General features: G+C 47.8%; 1 protein-coding gene across 4 annotated transcripts in view; it reads right to left on the bottom strand.

The window, feature by feature from the left end:
- SENP6 (SUMO specific peptidase 6) overlaps positions 1 to 19,947 on the bottom strand; it is a 2,017,494-nt gene that overhangs the window by 1,333,943 nt on the left and 663,604 nt on the right. For all 4 annotated transcript variants that reach the window (XM_069606272.1, XM_069606273.1, XM_069606275.1 and 1 more), the window contains one exon: positions 13,090 to 13,256. In XM_069606272.1, the coding sequence (XP_069462373.1) occupies positions 13,090 to 13,256 (167 nt within the window). The remainder of the gene's footprint in view (positions 1 to 13,089; positions 13,257 to 19,947) is intronic.

Genomic DNA, 19,947 nt, shown 5'->3' with positions numbered 1-19,947 from the left:
CATCTGTTGCTGTCGGGGATTGCCGTGGCACAGTTGGTTGTAGTGTGCGTTGTGCCAATCTGTGCTATTTGGCACGCACTCAGCTGATGAGCAGTTTTCGTTTTTCAGCCTGCTGTCGCACTGGTTATTGCAACGCACAAATTTAGCAATATTTAGCTGATTTATAGCCTTATCTCTTTTTCCAACTAACTCTGCAGCGAGTTAATAAACACACGGGTATCACTTTTCAGTCCGTAGGTAGAAAGCCTGTTTTCCTTGCGGTTCACCCAGTGCCCGTTGCTGCTTTGTTGCCAGAACACAGCGTTCTCACCCAAGCAGTGCTTATGTCCCCCTCTCCTTTCCGGGCATCGAGGATTCGCAGCAGTGCTCCTCACTCCGAATGGTACTGGAGGAAACTGGGGGTAGACAGGATGAGCCACACTGTCAGGCAGGGTAACGCTGCACTTCTGGGGCCCGTATGGGGTTGCTAGTTCACAGCAGGATCTGCCCTCCTGTATATGCGCCGTTTTCTGCCTGAGGGTGCGGATGTCCAACTTGGCAGGGGCAGCCAGTAGCGGGGTTTATAATTGTGAGAGGTCTCCACCGCAGCGCAGCATCTGGGGTGAGGGAGATCCGACACGCCTGAGGCACTTCCGGCCTGCCGGCAGCCCGCTCACAGCAGGGTACAATTTTCCTCTGTACCGCTTCCACAGGTATTTTATGTTGTCTCCCTTTGTCTCGAAACGGGGCCACGGAGAAGTGCCACATTCTAGCTGGAATCGCAGCTCTCACGCCACTCTCTCATAACTCCCGAGTGTGGAAGCCATCTTGGGCAGTCTACGAAGTCTGATACAGCATTTCAGTTCAGTTTATCTGCGGATACGCCATCAGATTCCGTGCGGCATTATAGCAATTTGTTATGCTAAGCTTCCGCTGCACTTCTGTGTCGTTTTTAGAAGGGTAGAATATATTTTGCAGGATATAAAGCAGGATAGTGCTGGCAGCCACCGGAGCACCGAAGGATCACGTCCACATCATGTGCTCGCTAGCTACGCCCCGTGTGTCATGCCTTTTTGACCTCTGAGGCTGAGGAGGGGGGACTGAAAAAAAGCCCTTGTGAGCTTCCTTGTGTTGCTTGCGCCTGGGCTGGCTCAGGGATCTGTCCGGTTGCCTGGAACACCTTTCTTGGAAAGGCCTGAAGCCTCTGAATGACCGACTTGTCTGAGCACTGGTGCGCCTGGCTATATGTCTTGGGGGTGGACTTTGTGAGGATCTAGAAGGACTTGGCAGTTTGATGTGTGCTTCTTATAGAGTTTCTCGTCTATTAGACTAGAACAGATCACCCCCCCCTCGAAAGGAAGGTCCAGAATACGCTCCTGGACATCAGGGTTGAACTTTGTTGCCTGTAGCCAGGCCGTCCTTCTCATGTCGGTAGCAATACATATGTATGGCACACCCAGAGGTGTCAATGTGAGCCCACTGTGGACTCCATAATGTCCTGCACTACTGTTTTGGCCTCCGCGAGACCAGCCTTGAGGCGTGTCTGACTCTGCACAGGGCATCCAGGAAGGGAGTCAGCGATACCTCGCCAGAGCCTCTGGTTGACAGCCGCCAGCATAACATCAGCATTGGACTGGCGCAGATGGAGAGAAGGGTTGGAACAGGTTTTCTTTCCATATGTTTCCAGGATCTTATCCTCCTTACCCAGGAGTGAAGAGGCTGATTTAACAGAGGACGACTGGCTTGGAGTAGAGTGAAGCTGTGGCAATAACCAAGGAGTGTGGCTGGGCGTGTGCAGACAGCAGGAGAGGGTCCCCCTCCATTTGCCTAAACTGGGCGTCGAGGTGCCTATTGGTAGGTTGTGGTTTGAGCCATCCTTTTTGGCAAGTGCCACCACTTCCTCCTGCATTGGGATCCCCGTTCTAGCTGTGGGGCGTAGAGTGAGAACCTCTTCCAATGGCCCTGCCTCTGGTTGTTCCACCTCTGGCTGTGGGAGCCCCTAGTACTCAGCAAGGCGCGCCAGCAGTTTGTGAAATGCCTTGGCCGACGGTGGAGTGTCAGGGTCCTCTCCTTCATCCGTGTCCACCAATGTGTCCTGCTGGTCCGGTGCAGCTTCAGATGTTTTGGGAGCAGGGAGCTGATTGGAGCCGGAGGGTGCCGTGTTAGCGGATACTGGGCTGCTGTGACTTGCAGAGGCATGGGAGTCGGTGTTGTGGGACTGGCACAGGCAGCTGGGGCTGTGTTGGTCCAAGAGGAGCTTGACCCAAGGGTGGGGTGGCCATGGGCATTAGCGACTGCACCAGAGGGAACATGTCCCTGATAACATCCTTCAGGATGATGCCCATCTGCAGAGACCTCATGGGAGTCAGGAATTGCAGGAAAAACAGGTTTTCACAGGCCAAAGGCACGCTTGGTGGAGGGGGCCTGGGCGCGGGGCCCAGAGGTTAATAAGATCTGGGCACACCCTGTCTTGCTGCATGTGGTGAGGTGCATCTGCCCTCCCTGTGACGCTGATAGATATGCCGAGGGCCACTTGCCAGGAGATAACCAGTCCTACCTGGAAACTCGTTCGTCTATCTGGTCCGCAAAGGGAGGTGGTGTTGGGCGAGCCGCCATCTTGTCTGGCCCGGCAGCCATTTTGTTCGGCTGCATGCCACATGCCTGTGTAGTGCTGGGCCCGGCTTCCTCCACGGCACCGAGCGGTGGAGGTTTACGCCTACCCTCAGGACAGGGTATGGTAGGCAGAGTGCCCTCGGCTGTATCACTGGTAGTGCTGCGTACAGGCGTCCCCTCAGACATCCGTCTGGTATTATGGCATACCCCCTCGGGTTGAGACCCGGTAATAGAACCTTGCGGTCCGCCAGTGCAGGCACAGGTAGGATCTCACAACCCCTCTGCCTGGTGGCCGGTAGCTGAAGCAGCCTCGGTAGGTGTGCTGGTACTAGGACCCGACAAGTCCCTCCCGCTCATGTGCTTCCCAGGGAATGAGTCTCCCTTGCGGGGTGTGGATGAGAACAGTGCTCCTACGTTGGGCCTGGTCTTGTGCTGAACAAACTCCTTTAGATTATCTGTTGGAGACGTGCCGAAGAGCTCCCTCCACCTGGCTAATCTGTTCTTCAGAGCATGCAATGTCAGCGAGTCGCACGCAGTAAAGCCCTCCCAGCCGTGGTCGGTGTTAAGGCAGTGGAGGAAGAGAGCATGGGGGTTGGACGTAGGGAAGAGACCCTCGCAGGCTGGGAACCTGCTGAAGCCTGCTGACATCGACATGCGCCAGGGAGGAGCGTGGCGCCAGAGGACAGCGTGGTACCTGATTGAAGATATGAAAAAGACAACAAAATTACTTCTTCGGGGAAGAGCTTGTGAAATTACTAGGCCGTAGCCCTAACACAGGAGTACTGGTGAAAGCGGTCTGTTCCCGTCGACTCAGAAAAGAGGACTGAGGATTGGCACCGGTGGGCGGAGTCAGGCGAGCGCATGCTCCCAAGGCCACACCTTGCGCGCATCTAAATTTAAAGGGGAAGATGATTTTTCTGGTGAAAAAGATTCCGTCTCCCGTCCCTAGCGAGGGACGCCCGTACAGTATGGAGGAAAGGGGATGGGACGTAGGAGTATGGAGGGAGCGAGAGGGATAAGGGAGAGCAGGGGGGCAGCGAGAAAGGAGAGAGAGAGGGAGAGGAGTTTGAATGGGAAGAACCATGCTCCTCCATTTACTGTGACTGACCTCAAACAGGAGCCTAGGCGATGGGAACGTGGTATGGTCGGTCGGACCCGGGAAACTAAGGCCTCCGCTTACTGCGAAGCCCGAAATAGACTTTGCTGCTGTGGATGGTTAGTCGGCAGAACCCTCGAAATACAACAGCTAGTGTTTTGGGCAAAGGTTGGACTATTGAGGACACTAAAAGGGGTGTATGAACTTGCCCTGTCCCCCAGAGATATAGCGGAGGAACTGGAGGGACAGTGGCCAACCTTTTCTCTTGCAATCTATGCAAGGTTTTCCAGATGTTATTTTGAATCTGCTCCCGAGTTACCTTTAACTATTTCAAAAGATGTCCCATTCTTTAACATAGAATACATTTACAAAACAAGTGCTATTGGGTGTTGGTCTCCTTTCTGGTCAGAAGCACCTTCGTGACAGGTGGCAAAATTGCCAAAGGATGGCAATTGCTAAATTTTACAACAAATACAACAAAAAAAAACTGTCAAATAACGAAACGAATAAAAATCAAGAAGTTACAAGGGAGAGAGACAAAATACATTGAGACACAAAAAACTGACGGGCTAAAGACCAAAAGAGAAAAACTAACACATAAAAGTGAATAGAGGGGGTACATTCAAGGATTGCAATGCAGAAACAGAAAAGGCCTTGGCAGAGAAGCAGGCACACGTGAGGCGTTAGGTGGTTTGTGTTAAGAAATTCACACTGCAAGTGAAACTTGACACCCTTTCCTATCCCCAGAGACATGACTTATCTACTAGGTAAGCTGGTTGGCCCATTACCACGTTCTTGCATGTTATGCAGCAGATCTTGAAAAGTGCACAAAAGTGAAAGGGTAACCAATGAACAGAAAGTAAAATTAGGGTAATATTCCTAAACACTTTGCGTGCCAGAAATCTGAAAAGCTGCAGTATTCATTGGAGTCAAAGATTAAGCTAGAAAACCTGTAGAATTGACATTGCCACTATCAAGGCAGGTTAGTACAAGAGCTTGAAAGGCTATACAAAATGTGATTAATTAATGGAGGCAAAAAAAGCCAATCTTCAGAAGTGTCAATTGAAAAAAAAACAGGCCTGCGAACGTCGAAGTCTGGAGTTGTCTTATGCAGTGGCAGGTGAGTAGTCGTCGAAAGGGGCCATATATATATATATATATATATATATATATAAATGTATAATATGCAAGAGCTCTGCATAAGGAGACCAGTTAGCTGGGCGGAAAAATACAATCTGAGGGACCTCGACCCGTAAGGGATTTTGAGTACACTACACGTGACGTTAGGGATTGTGTTACAGGTACGCCCAGGTCGATGTCCCCTTTCGATCATCGAACGACAAGATGCAATACTCCGCGATCACCACTAGATGTCTGACTATATGAACAGCATGTGATTCTAAGCAGATTCACAAGCATCAGAAGAACAAGTTACTTTCTTACCTGCTAATGTGCTTCCGATGGGATGTTCCTACTACATATTCCACATCTATGACAGGTGATCACCACAGCTGTGCTGCTTGGGAAAATTTTCGGCGTCTGCATCCTGCGTCAATGACATCGATATGCTCCGTCGAGCCGATGTCACCGGATGTTATAAGTAGGACGCACAACGCCCGTAGCCTCATTTGTAGTTTTTTTTCCCTAGAACGTGTGGCACCAATCTTCTGCCAGTAGGACTACAGGAAGCCTTGTGGAAACAAACTGCAATTGCATAAGAAATTCTGTAGAGGGGCAGGTCAGGAGGGTGCAATGTGGAATACGTCGGAGGAACATCCCATCGAAAGAACGTTACCAGGTAAGAAAGTAACTTGTTCTTCGAAGGGATTGTGTCCTCCGGCGTATTCCACATCTATGGCAGACTCCCAAAGCAGTACCAACATATGGAGGTGGGAAAAGAATTTGGAATTTTAGAATGCCCAATTAAATTGCAGAATAGAGGACCGCCTTGCCAAAGGCCAAATCTTGCCCATGGATAGAATCCAGGGAGTAGTGTTTTACGAAAGTATGGACAGAGGCCCATGTGGCTGCTTCACAAATGTTACGAATGGGAACACCCCTCTGCAGAGCAGTAGAGGCAGCCACACTCCTAGTAGAATGGGCCCGCAAGCCTACCGGAGGGTCCTTACCCACCAAACGGTAAAATTTAGAAATTGTCAAGATAATCCATCTAGACAAAGTCTGCTTAGTAACAGCTTGTACCAAACGCCTTACAGCGTATCCTACAAAGAGCTGATCGTCCACTCTGACCCGGGACATGCGTGAGATGTAGAAACTTAAAGCTCTCCTAGGATCCAACCTATGGAGCCTCTCCTCTTCCTTATCAGGATGCGGAGGAGGATAGAACGCCGGAAGAATGACCTTCTGGCTTAAATGAAATTCCAACACAACTTTCGGAAGAAAAGAAGGACGAGCCCCAAGGACAACCCTGTCCTTACAGAACACTGAAGGGTGGCTTAGCGGATAGTGCCTGCAACTCGCTCACTCTGCGAGCGGAAGTAACCGCAACTAAAAATACAGTTTTAAAGGTCAACAGTCTCAAAGGACAAGAATGTAAGGGCTCAAAGGGAGCTCCCATTAGGAACTTTAACCCCAAATTCAAATCCCAATCAGGCACCTGGAAAGGTGAAGGTGGAAACATTAGTGAGCCCTTTCAGAAACTGAGAAATCAAAAGGAATCTTAAAATAAGAACACTCCTCAGACTAGCGCTTAAATATGGACAGCGCCACCAGGTAACCCTTAATGGTAACCACTTGAAGGCCCTTATGGGCTAACAAAAGCAAAAAAGACAGAACCACAGGAATGGCACATGAAAAAGGATCCACATTCTTGAACCTGCACCAGTCGCAGAACTTTCTCCAACGGCAAAGGGATTTTGTTGCTGGCCTTCTGCCGAGAGCAACACCTCCATCACGTCTTCAGGGAGGTCCCAATCCTTTTAGCTCAACCTTTCAGAAACCAAGCATGAAGGTTGAGAGACTTGACCTCTGGATGGAGAACCCGACCCCCCTCCCATGAGAGCAGATCGTCTCGATAGGGAAGACGGCGTTGAGGGCAGATGGACATGTCGAGAAGGTCCGGGTACCACGCTCTCCTGGCCCATGCCGGAGCAATGCATATCATTCAGGAACCGAACCTCTGCAACACTTGCGGGATGACGGAGACTGGAGGAAACGCGTACAGCAGTGGGAAGGACCACTCCACTACAAACGCTTCCCCCAGGGCTCCTCTTAGAGGAAATTCCTGCAAGTAGAATTTTTCACACTTCCGGTTGACACTGGTGGCAAAGAGATCCACTTGCGGGGTCCCCCAAAGGGCGAAGATCTCTAAGAGAAATTCCTGAGCCAGCTCCCACTCGTGAGAGACTGTACTCTGCCTGCTCAGAGCATCCACCGCCTCGTTTTCGTCTCCGGCAAGATGAACTGCCGAGATCGAAATTTCCTGCTGGATGGCCCCGAACCAGAGCTGCATCGCCTCTCTGCACAGAGGGAGAGACCCTGCCCCCCCCTTTTTGTTGAGGTAGTGCATGGCCACTGTATTGTTTGTCAGAATCAGGACATTCTTCCCCCGCACAGACGGCAGAAACGCCTTCAGGTTTAGCCTGGTGGCCCTCAGCTCCAACAGATTGATATGGAGTCTGGACTCCGACGGAGACCAACGACCGCTGACTGTCAACTCGTTAGCATTAGCTCCCCATCCCGTGAGGGATGCATCCGTCACGATCATCACCTCTGGCCAGGGTATCCAAAATGGAACCCCTTCAACAGATTGCCTTTGACGGCCAACCACAGAAGATCATGGGTGACCAAGGGCGGCACCTGTACGGGATCCGACATCCTGCTCAAGGTCTGTGGCCACTGCATCTTGATAGCCCACTGCAGAGATCTCATCCGCAGCCTGGCCTCTGGCACCAGGAGAATGCAGGATGCCATGAGGCCTAGCAACCTCAAGATCTCAAACGCCGGGAGACTCTGGGCACGTTGAAACCTGTCCACCATCTGCAGAATGTGATGAGTCCTCACCTGGGGAGGTAAACACTGCCCCAGGGATGTGTCGAGCACTGCTCCGATGTACTGGAGCCGCTGGGTAGGTGTCAAGTGGGACTTCAAGTTGAGTTAGAAGCCCAGCCTGTGAAGGGAGTGGCAGGTGACTGACAGATGATCCAGGACTAGCACGGGAGAGCGTGTCCTGACCAACCAATCTTCCAGTTGGGAATTGACGTGACTCCCCCCCCATTCCTGCCACCACCACCATGAGCTTGGTGAAGACCTTCGGGCGGAGGTCAATCCGAACGGCAGGACCTGAAACTGAAAGTGCGAGTCGCCAACCGTGAACCTCAGGTACTTCTTGTGATTGGGATGAATCGGCACATGAAAGTAAGCGTCCTTGAGGTCGAGAGACACCAACCAGTCCTGAAGTTGAAGGGCCTGGAGGACTTGAGAGAGTAACCATCTTGAACCTGTCCTTCCTGACTAGCTTTTTCAAACCGTGCAAGTCCATGATGGGTCTCAATCCCCAGTCTTTCTTCGGGATCAAGAAATAAGGGGAATACCATCCCTTGTTCCTCTCTGCTACAGGCACCAGTTCTATGGTGCCTTTCTCCAGCAGGGATTTGATTTCCTGCGCAAGGAGCAGATCTGGACTCCTCAAAGAGAGTTTCCCCGGTGGATTTTCATGAGGCCTCTGCCGGAAAGGAAGACAGTAGCCGTGGACTATGATCTCCAGAACCCACACATCTGAAGTAATGGCACGCCATTCTACAAGATGCTGCCCAAGCCTTTCCCCAACCGGCGAACCATGGGACATGGCCTCATGACTGAGCTGAAGCGGCTGTGGCAGTGCCTGAGGGCAAGGAGGCAACTGCCTGAGCGGCTTTGGCACCTCGAGTACCTTGTTTTCCACCTCTGGTACTCCTATGTTGGCCCCTTTAACTAGCAGCTCCCCTCGAGCTACCAAAGGTCGAGGAGTATCGAAAGGAACCTCATCTCTATTGCTGTCCCCTAGGACGAAAATGGGGAGGTTGGCGAACTGCAGTGCTCAACAACTTCGCTGCAGCCTTGGCGGTTTGCAACCAATCAAGGTTCTCGTCAGCCTTGCTGTCAAAAAGATGTTCACCATCAAAGGGCATGTTGAGAAGCCGGGCTTGTACATCAGGAGCAAACCCCGACTTCCGCAACCACGCAAATCTGCGCATCACGGTGCATGCCGCCATGGACCGGCTGACACAGTCTGTCACGTCCAGACCCGACTGAACAGATTCACACATGGCATACTTGCCATCTTGTACAAGGCCAAGAAAACCATCCCGTTCCTCCCCACAGAGTGCGAGTGAAACGTGCTAAGGCACACATGGAGTTGGCTGCTTTCAAAGCCATACCCCCTGAAGAAAATACTTTCTTCGCCCGACCGTCAAAACGTTTGTCGTCCCTATGAGGAGGGATGGTAAGGTACGACGCCTGCTTTGCTGGGGCTGTAGCCGCCTGCACCACCAAACTCTCCGGAGTCGGGTGCGCTGACAAGTAGCAGGGGTCATCACTGGCTGGACAGTACTTTTTCAACAACGACTTACCCACTGCCGGGAGACTCTCTGGAGCAGGCCAAGCCGAAGCCACCCTTCTTTGCAAGGCCATATTAGGTCAGTTGATAGACCTTGGTCCAAGATATCTGTCAGGTCATCCTGCAGAAAATCTACTGGTGGCGCAAATCACCCCAAGTACGCCGTCGCCCTCGACATGAGACGCCGGTATGAAGACTCGGCGTGCGTGCCAGGCTCAGGCCTACCAAACTCAACCTCGGGAGAGGTGTCTAGACCACTGGCGTTCTGCAAAGACTGAAGCAGGTCTTGCATCTGGCTATGACCAGACAATAGTTCGTCAGGAACCTCGTCAGGAACCAAACCTTCATCAGGCCATTCATCCACCTCAGCAATGTAATCCAGAGGCTGGAATAAATCCCTGGAAGAGGGCACAGAAAAGGTTCAAATACAGGCCTCACTGAATTCTTCAGGGCCTGCCTCAGAGTTTCCACTGATGCGTACCTCCAGTAAATCCTCCACAAAAGGCATCGACGAAATCGCCGTAGAGCGTGGCACCGATGGCTTTGACACAGGCCTCGAGGGCGGTGCCCCGAGCGTGTCCTTAGACGGCCTTGGCGCCAATGACTTCCTCGGAGGCAGAACCTCACTGGCTCAGACGGACTCTAGGGCGTCGAGGTCCGGGACCTGGAGCGGGCATGGCCAGAGCGATCCACCTTGTCCGATCAGGACCTCGACGGCACCCGATCGTGCCGACCGCCCGAGCCCAAAGGCGTGCGAGCGGTGGCCTTAGCGCATTCCTTGCCGCCTTTTCTCGAAGGCGCGGACGGAACGGAGCCCTGCGATTCAAAAATCGCCATCATCTCCTTACGACATGCGTCCCATTCCGCAGGAGAGGAATGCTTGTTGGGACAAGCAACCTGCCGTCTGGCAGAGTCCTCGGACGAGGACAGGCAAGGCAACCGGTGACGGCACTTCCGCAAGTGTCTCGAAGAGGCATAGGAATGGCAGGAACCACTCCGGGACCGAGACCCCCCTGGACTTACGCCGACACAGAGAGTCGCCCCTCGAATCGTCAGTCGAAAGCCCCGCGGATTTCGACTTTCGGGGTTTGGAAACCCTACCTACAGTCAGCTGCTTCTTCCGCTCCCGCAGGTCTTTCGAAGTCAAAGACTGGCAATCGTCGCAGTCATCGGTGGCGTGGTCCTCGTCGAGGCACCAGAGGCAGACGTTGTGCTGGTCCGTATGTGAAAAATTGGAACCGCAGTCCCGACACTTCTTGACTCATGATCGCGGGGTAGAAGACGAAGACATGAAATCTTCACAAACAACCAAGTTCGAAGAACCGATAGAAATCAGAAGAACCAAGGCACGCCAAGATCTCCGAAGCGAACACGTTCGCGGAAAAAACGGAACCGAGGCTACGGGCGTCATGCGTCCTACTTATAACATCCGGTGACGTCGGCTCAACGGAGCGAATCAACATCATCGACGCAGAACATTTTTCAAAGAAGCACAGTTGTGGTGATTACCTGTCATAGATGTGGAATACGTTGGAGGACACAATCCCTTCGAAATGCAATTACAAACGCGGACTAAACAATTTTGCTCAAAGTATGATAAACTTGTTCAACCAATAGTTTTGTTTTTAACAACCAATTACGACTAGAAATGCATGCATAAACATTTGAAAACAAATTTAAAACTGGTGTCAAACGTCTACCCCACGTGTATAGATTGATTTTCCCAACATTCTATTTAACGAAACAGACTATACTAGGAATGAAATGTGGTTGAGCTAGGTCTGCAAATAAAATCTAGCACATTTTAAACCGGACCAAAGTCATGAACTCTAACCTTGTATGCTAAACACAGGTACACAGAATACACTCCAAGGATGTAAGTGTGCAAGGCCTTTCAATTAAAAAAGATTTTCATACTTCTACAACATATCTGCATCAGAGGTGGGGTTTGGACAGGTCATTTGGTTCTCTACACATGCACAGCACAAAGCTACAAGATTGCTGCTATATCTCTGAAAAGGTGTTCTTATGTAACTTTATTTATGGTACTTTGCATAACTGATATAAAAAATATGTTGTAATCATCTATTGTGCAGCCCTTTCCTTCTTGTGTGCTTATCAAGAAAGTATACTGTATCTTTAAACCAGTGTTCACCTTCTGAACATCTGCATTTACTGCTCATCCATACTGTGCTTGGGTTAGTGAGAATAACCAAGGAAATACCCTAAAATGTAATACAGGTTCATTTATCAGGTCCCACTAAAAATATTCCTTAACTTACACCAAAATCCTTTCACAAGCACCAGCCAAGGAGAATTCAGGAGCAACTAGACAACTTCCAAAATATCACTGCCCTCTCTATCACGAGAAAAAAACAAAGGCAGTTAGGACCCTCTGGTCTGGCAAACATTCTCAGTGCAGGATTGGTCTCCCATCACTAACATCCAAATCCTTCTTCTCCCTACCTTCCACTAGACAGCTTGTCAGATACACTGTAGTGTAATGCCCACTAGTACCCCTCTCACTAACTTCAGATGAGCTGTGAAGCATAACAATGCATCTCTCATTCTTTCAGTCCAATACACCAAACATCGCCCCAAAAATCCCTGGCATTTCCAATCTCTGGGTAGACCCTATTGGCAGCACGTTGAGCACAATACTAACTGAGTTCCCTGCTGGATACACATCTTAAACGTGCCCTCACTAGGAATCACCCAGAACCATTCAAGCACCCAGATAACAAGCCCTTTCAATCTGCACTCTTCAACAATTCTGCATTTGCATTTTAACTCAACCTCTGCACATTAAACATCACCACTGCCTTCAGAATCATGCAACCTGAGGCCAGGCTATACAATACATTTTACATACATTCAGGAGTGTTGACTATTGGCTGATTAGAATACGTCAAGGTGAGATGAGGTGTCTGTCTTTAAACAAATAGTGGAGTATATGAAGAAGACTGCAAAAAAGCTTAATCTCTATGAGGAATGAATTTATGACAACCCCAGGACTACATGAGGGGAATAACACCTGCCCTTTGAAGAATGTAGGCAGCACATAGCACCTTCTAGAGTCTGCAGTATTTGGAAAAGATTTCTTGGGGCGCACAAGTAAAGATCTCTTCCGCCCCATGCATGACCTCACAAAAGCCCAAAACAACATAGGCAGGATTCCATAAGTTTGCCAAAAAATGTAGAACAGCACATAAACCTGAAAACGAACTTGCCAACAGTTGCCATTTAAGCAGTCTAGACATGCCAATCAATAGTCCACTTTCTGATAACTTAAGAAACCACTTTAAGGTTTAATCAAGGGCACAGCTAATTATTTTTAATGGCAGACAAAGCATCACTGAAGCAAGTAGCCTTATGTTTTCTTACAAACCACTCCTGTAGCCCAGTTGCCCCAAAGGGCCTTGCCAGAGCGAGCAGTTTAGAAAGTCTTTCAAAGAAAAGCAACCCCAATTGCTTATTTAAAAGAAAGCTCATCCATAGTTTCGACCAATCAGGTTAACATCCAAGGAGCCTAGGTAGCACAAACCTCCCCCACCCGGCTAGTATGTGATTTAGGAGCACTGTCTGGGAATTTGACATGTGCTCTAAGAATGCTTTTTATATACCACTCACTGGATCAAATTTAGATGCTTTATAGCCATTTACAAAAACACTGAAGTCCTGCTACAGAACGTTAAAACAGTAATTCTTCCCGTTATTGCTCCCGAGTCAACCCCATCACATTCTTAACTGGGGAACCCAAAGTAAAGCCAAAGTTGTAGGCGGTTATATAAAAATCAGTAACAAATCTTATCTGAAATATAACAAATGAAAAAAAAAAACTCACATGTTTTTTCAGACTCGGATCCAAGCGAGTTGGGCTCATTTTCATAGCAGGAGACAGAGGAATATCCACAGAGTAAAACTCGCTGCGACGTTTCTGCTGTACTTTCCTCCTAATTTCGCACCCCGATTCCAAATCGGATTCTGGTTTAGTTTCCAAGGCATCATCATCTATCAAAACAGGCAAAATTGCACTTCATTACGGCATTCTAAATAGGACTGAATGTCTTCAATTGGCAAAGTTACAAACTGAAAGAGTAACATGTATAAATTATCTTCAAAAAGAATAGGGAATGCTGAATTTTACTCCGTGTAGTCACTCTGTGATGCCTGCAGAAGGCAGTGGATGGTTGCAAATAACATCCAGTAACATGTGCAAGGCCCTGTAATGTAGTCTTGGCTAAGACTAAATGAACAGGAGTGCCCTAGAATGAGGAATTCCATTAACTGAATAGCAATGCAAACAAATTTGACTTCAGTCTTCATAGATGGTTTTCCGAGAAGCAGCATTGTAGGCAACAAAGTCTGCCTCAATCTAAATTTGGGTGTGAATCAAGGTGGTGGGCCTCTTGACTATCTGTGAGGCATGTGCATGGCACAGAAGTGTCTAAGTTCTCAGTAAAGGCTGCCAAATCTTTGATAGTCTGCCTTGGTTGCTGTGACGAATCCTAGGAGTTTGTCCCCTCTTCCCAAGGGAGAGCCACCCTTTTTGGGACTAGGGAGGTGAACCAGCTGCGTTCAAGACCCTCACATCCCCAGTGCAGGGCAAGTGGGATCCCTCTGGGGATGACTACCCCCACCTGCTTTTGGGGGAGAAGAGACCCCCAGAAAGGGAAATTAGTTATCCTCCCTTCCCCACAAACCCTAATACCTTTGTTGGCTCTCTGGGAGCTGAGAGGGGTGATCTGACCCCTGGATGAGTTTGACCGCCAAATCCTCATGCCTCACCCAAAGAACCGTTGATAGTCCAGCCCCCTGAAGGAGCATCAGATAAAGACATTCATTAATGCCAAAAGAAGCCTGCGGAGATTGAAAACGCAGAGCCTCATGGGATGTGTGGCAAAGTGGAGATAGCATAGGTCAACAGTGTCCTTCCCAGAGGCGGGAGGAACTGCGAAAGGGACGCAGCACCTGCTGAGCCGGAAGGGCCCTACGCAGAGAAATGAAGAGTCGAATCCTACAGAGAACCGAGAGACAGGCCTGCAGGGCACTCACCACCAGAGTCCTGCCCAAAATCAGAGCAAGCAGACTCACAAGGCTCCCAGGGAGCACAGCACAGAAGACCAACTGTGTGAAGTGGCTCTGGGGAACCGGGAGGAAAGCGGCGAGGCCAGGGATAGAAAACGGACATCAATAGACTAGGAGGAAAATGAGACCCCAAGGCAGAATGACCACCGAGACGTCCCGGGGGCCGGGGGGGGAACACAGCACAGAAACCCCAAGGTATGAAGAATATCAGGAAGCCCAAAAGACGAGGAGAATACAGAGGTGCACCAAAGTGGCAAGAAGCACAGGAAGACCCAAGGCGGGGAGAAGACCAAGATCCTAATGTGGGGAACGCAAGTAAGAGCGCCACTGCGGGTAGAAAACCAAAAAGCACAAGTGCAAAAGGAGAGTGAAACAAGCCCCGGAGTGGGGATATTATCATAAAGTTCCATAGTGGGAAAAGAAAAAGGAAAATCCCTGAGTAGTGAATGCGAGAATGAGACAAGTCACAGTGGGGGGGTGGGGGGGAGGGGCGAAAGACTTGAATAGAACAGAGTTAGGAATTCAGGACTGAAAAAGCACTGGATGCATGGTTGGGACTGTGCACATAGGCGAGGCGTCCTATGGTAAAGTAACAAGGGTGGGGGTCAGAAACCAGCCACAGTACTTTTATTTGGGCAATGGACCAAGGTAGGTTTTGATATTATTTAATTTCTTTCTAGAGGTGGGGAGATACCTTTGGTTAGAATAGGATTCTGGACTTTGTAAAACATCTTATCTTGACAAGCAACCTTTTTACTTCCCTCTTTGACGAGAAAAGCTGAGAATCCTAGGCAATATCAAGAGACTCTAGATTGGAGGGTTCTCAGCTAGTCCTGTTCTCCACGGAGCACTGCAGCCCTGTCCTAAAGGGAGGATTTGGGCCAGTTTGTCAACTTTAGCTACCCAGTTTCATTGGGATGGCCCTCTCAAGACTGGTTCTCTGGCCCGCTATTCAGTGGGGAAACTGCAGTTGGCCTATCAAACTTAATTGTGGGAAAACCCCCTTGATGAAATTAAAGAGACCCTCTTAAGTAAGGCAGGGCAGACAGAACCCCTTTTCAAACATAATATCAGAGATACCCATTTGCTCCCCAATGAAGCTTGCGGGATTCAAAATCATATACGTCTATGGTTGGTGAAGAAGATGCTAGACAAGGTTACATGTGATTTTATCGAAAAACATTTCAGAGAATGATTTAATGAAACAAAAATAAATACATTCATAATTTATGATTTGTTAAAAAATCTTTATAATGTTTTCATTGAAATCACTGGATATCGCTACACAAGGTATTAGAAGCAATAACCATGGAGCAGTTTATAAACTCTTTGCCAACTCCTCTACCAAGAGCTGCATTACAGAAACTATCAGCACACCCTGGAGACAGCCTTTCAAACGGCCCATTCTCATTTGGAGGCATTTCAGTATTTTAAATATCAGTTACTTAAGACTTGCAAACCTAGGCAAGAGGCTATGCCCTAGTCTAAGGAATTCCCCCTTCTCAATAATCGAGAAATTCCACCACCCAGCCCCCTGAATCTGAAAGACAAGGGGATATGAAAAGTGGATGCCTCATCAATTATCACATCTCCTGGGTTAACAGATACCAGAAGCAGTTGAGGGAAAACCATTCCACCCAACAAGCCTACCTGTTCCTAGTGTAGCAAAAAAGTACATTTTGCCCGGGTTTGTCCCAAAAACCAGCCAGAAAAGCCCATGGAAATAGGGTGGTTTGATGAGGAAGATCCTTCAAGGAAACAGACAACTTCATGTGTCGGACTAGCTCCTTCCAAATCTGTGAACAGGTTCAAATTAATCAAACCTGGGCCAACTCCTTCATTGATTCAGGAGGTAAGAAGACAGCTGAACAGTCAGACCTAGTCTATCCTCAACACTTGGATTTGAAAGAGGCTGTACAGATTATCTACATGGCAATGCAGAGGTCTACTCAACAATACAATTGACCTTGGAACTCCGGGGAGCTCCGATTCCACTCAAGGTGGTGATAGTACGCTTGTTTGACAGGGAACATCAGGGACTAGCTTCAAGGAGGAGATCAGCTTGCAGAGTGTGCTGGATATTGATTGCATTTTTGCCTGCCAATTACTTGCTGAGTGCTGGGCTCTAACGCCTTAGAAAGCATTCCTATTTGGAAATGTACTTTACCTTTAAAATAATTACAAACTACTAGCTCCTTGTTCATTTGATGAAACTTGCCATCTGCTATACCAATATAGTCTGACTTTCATTTGAAATACTGATTGCCTAATCATAGTGAGCCTGAAATTACAGGCATCGCAACGTCTCATGTGCAGTTCTAATTAAAACTACACTTCCCAGCAAGCGCAGGGCTTTTTCTTTTCATTGTCGGCACGTTAGCATGGGTGCGGTTGGATGCCTTTGGGCTGGCCTGCGCTGGTCTGCGTCTGTATGCGGTGTGCAGTGAAAGTCTTGGACTAATCTCGGCAGGTAGAACAACAGAGTTCTTGTTTTGACCAAGCTCTTCTGTTCAGACATGGTACGCTATCAGGAAAATACATCACCACGTGAACCTGCCAAACTACACAAATTCTGGCAGATATTGTCCCTTTTCCCTCTACCGCTATGTATGACGACACGAGAACACCCCAACACAGATTGTGGGCCACTTTTCCCTCTGAGCAAATTGAAAAACATTAAAATTCTACCCAGTTTGCTGAAACTACCCTTGCTAAACACTTGATCACTATCAAAACATGCACTGGACGTACACGACTATATCCTAGATAACAGGTTTGACATAAAAGGTGCCTTAGAGACCTGGCTGTAAGAAAGTAGTGGCCCCAGCCCAGTATAGACCTAACCACACCCCCAGGTCACAAAATACTCTGCAAGAATTGATTGCAAGGTGGTGTGGGAGATCAGGGGCAGAGTAGCCATCATAAGAAAGATTGGTATTTTTGGGTTCAAAACTGATTGTGCTGGATGTGAAGTTTTACACGCTAAAATGACTCCCATTAGCAACAATTGCATAAAAAACATATTTACAGACACCCTTCCGATATGCCATTTTTCAATGACGATTTGGGTTAATTGCTCAACCCTTTCAACCGACTTAACTCATCCACCATACTTTTAGGAGATTTGAAACAGTGGAAAGGGGATGTCAAAGATAAGGAAGCCATAGAGCTGGCAAGCATCTCATTAACTTGGTATTTACAACCCATCAAAGGGTCCACTCAAAGGAGGCCACATCCTGGACAGGGCGACGGCTCGTAACATCACAATAAGTAACATTAACACCAATCCTTGCATCTGGTCAGACCATTACATCGCTGACTGTACCCTCCGCTTGCCTGAACATGCGATTTTGTCCAGTTATCCTCCAAATCGTAAACAGAAATGACAGTAAAATTTGCACTGCAAACCTTGAAACCTGCATGCAACTTATCTTGAGCAGTTCTACAAACCTTGATCCTCCTAGCAGGCTAGTAGATATCTACAAATTTCAGGTCACTAACTTACTTGACAAAAATGCACCATTAACAACCAAGATAATACGAGAATGTCCCAACAAACAAAATTGGTTTACCTCAGACCTGAATACCTTACAAAAGGTGAAAAGACAAGCTGAGCGAGTATGGTAAACAAAAAAGAAAAGAAAAAAAACGAAACATCTAAATAAACGGTAATCAATGGAAAAGATATACAAAGAAAAGATCCTTGAGGCGAAAAAAGTTTTACTATGACGATCAAATTGAAAATGCAGGAAACACTAAGAAACTGAGTTATACAAAACATGGGAAAACCAACTGCCCTCACCCACTCCATTGTTCCCAACAAGGATGATTTCGACAAAGTACGAAAAGCATTCCAGGACAAAGTCTTACTGGCTCGCAATAAAATCCAAAATAAACTAACCACCATTAAAACACCCTGCGAGCAAGTGACTGGCACTGATTAAAAAAAACAAATAAAAAAAAACAGAACATGTCCCCAGGGTTTTGCTTTAACTCTATTACAGTTGAAGATACCACCAAAATGTTAGCCAATATTGGGCCCACCTCTTGTATAGGAGACCATCTCCTTGCTAAAATCATTCTTCAGAACACCGTTAATTTTGCCCTTTTCCTTACCAGGTTCATGAATGCTTCTTTTTTGCATAGGAATGTACCTACTTCCATCAAGGAAGTAGCAGTCACCGCTATCACCAAGAAACCTGAACTCAGCACAAAAGACCCGGCAAACCCCCGACCAATAACCAACACCCCATTTTACTGAGAATTCTATATAAAGCAGCTACACTTCAACTACAGGCACACTTTGAAACATCAATAGCATTTCACGATAAACAATCTGGCTTCCGTAGTAATCACGGGACAAAAAGCGCCTCACTTGATTTACAGACAAATGCTGGAGAGATTAGATGAGGGGGAAACACTATGCTGCTTATCAACATCAGGTAATTGTTCCAGCCATGCCACTGAACGTATATGCTATGCTCCTTTCTAAGTGAAAGAATTTCCAGAATATGTTGGGGCACAGCCTGTACAGATCCTGCCTCCATCAGCTACAGAGTGCCCCAGGGGGCTTGCATCTCCCCGGCCCTCTTTAATATATACATAAAGCCCATATGTGAAAACTAGGAGCCAAGGGTCTCCACTTCAGTAACTACGCCCATGACTTTCAACCTATTATGGACCTCAGTTGCGACTACCTCACTGACACAACCAAGTTGAATGACATCTATTTATTCATCCAGGAATGGATGATCAGTAACTGGATGTGCCTAAACAGTTTAAAGACTGAACTCATGATCTTTGGGACAAACCAAGCTAGAAGTTTAATTCAACCTATGCTAGCTTTATACTTGACAAATGTTCCATTAAGGTGGTTGACAAAGTAAAAACGCTTGGTATAGTATTTGAGGCATCCGTGAACTCAGATTCCCATGTCAATAATATTTCCAAAAATACACACCATCATCTTAGAATTCTGAGACAAATAAAATCACTAGTATCACGAAAAAACGGTGAAACCTTAGTTAGAGCCATAATAATGCCTAGGCTGGCCTATTTTAATGCCTTACTTAGTGGAGCCAGCAAAGAAAACATTGAGAAGCTAGGGGTCATTCAGAATGATGCTGTCAGGATAATACAAAATGTCCCTAAGAAAGACCATGTCCCCAACTACCGGAAGAAACTTCATTGGCTGCCGGTGGAAAAGAGAATTCAATTCAAAGCATTATCCTTAACCCATAAGTGTACACATTGGAAGGTGCCAGAAGACTAGACACTGACACGATACATACCTAACGGAACTCTTAGATCAAGTTCAGCACATCTCCTTACCATTCCTTATGCCAAACGAGTCCGAGGAAAAGGTAAATGCTTTCCCCTAAGAGATGCGGGTGCATGGAACAACCTACCTACATCCATGCGATCAGAAGAAAAATACAATATCTTTCATAAAGACTTAACTTTTTTCAAATCAATAGTTGTGGACCCTGTGTGTACGTTTTTAACCTCATCTATCTGTGCGCCCTGATGCCTGTGGGCTTGGGCGCATTCGAAATTAAACAAATACAAAATAAACAAACAGTACACAAACTCCCAGAGGAACTAATTATAGGCA

Source organism: Ambystoma mexicanum, chromosome 4p (genome assembly GCF_040938575.1).
Source record: "Ambystoma mexicanum isolate Mex_15411 chromosome 4p, UKY_AmexF1_1, whole genome shotgun sequence".
Taxonomy (NCBI): domain Eukaryota; kingdom Metazoa; phylum Chordata; class Amphibia; order Caudata; family Ambystomatidae; genus Ambystoma; species Ambystoma mexicanum.
The sequence above is the reverse complement of the archived record's forward strand: the minus strand, read 5'-3'. Positions and strand labels throughout refer to the sequence as shown.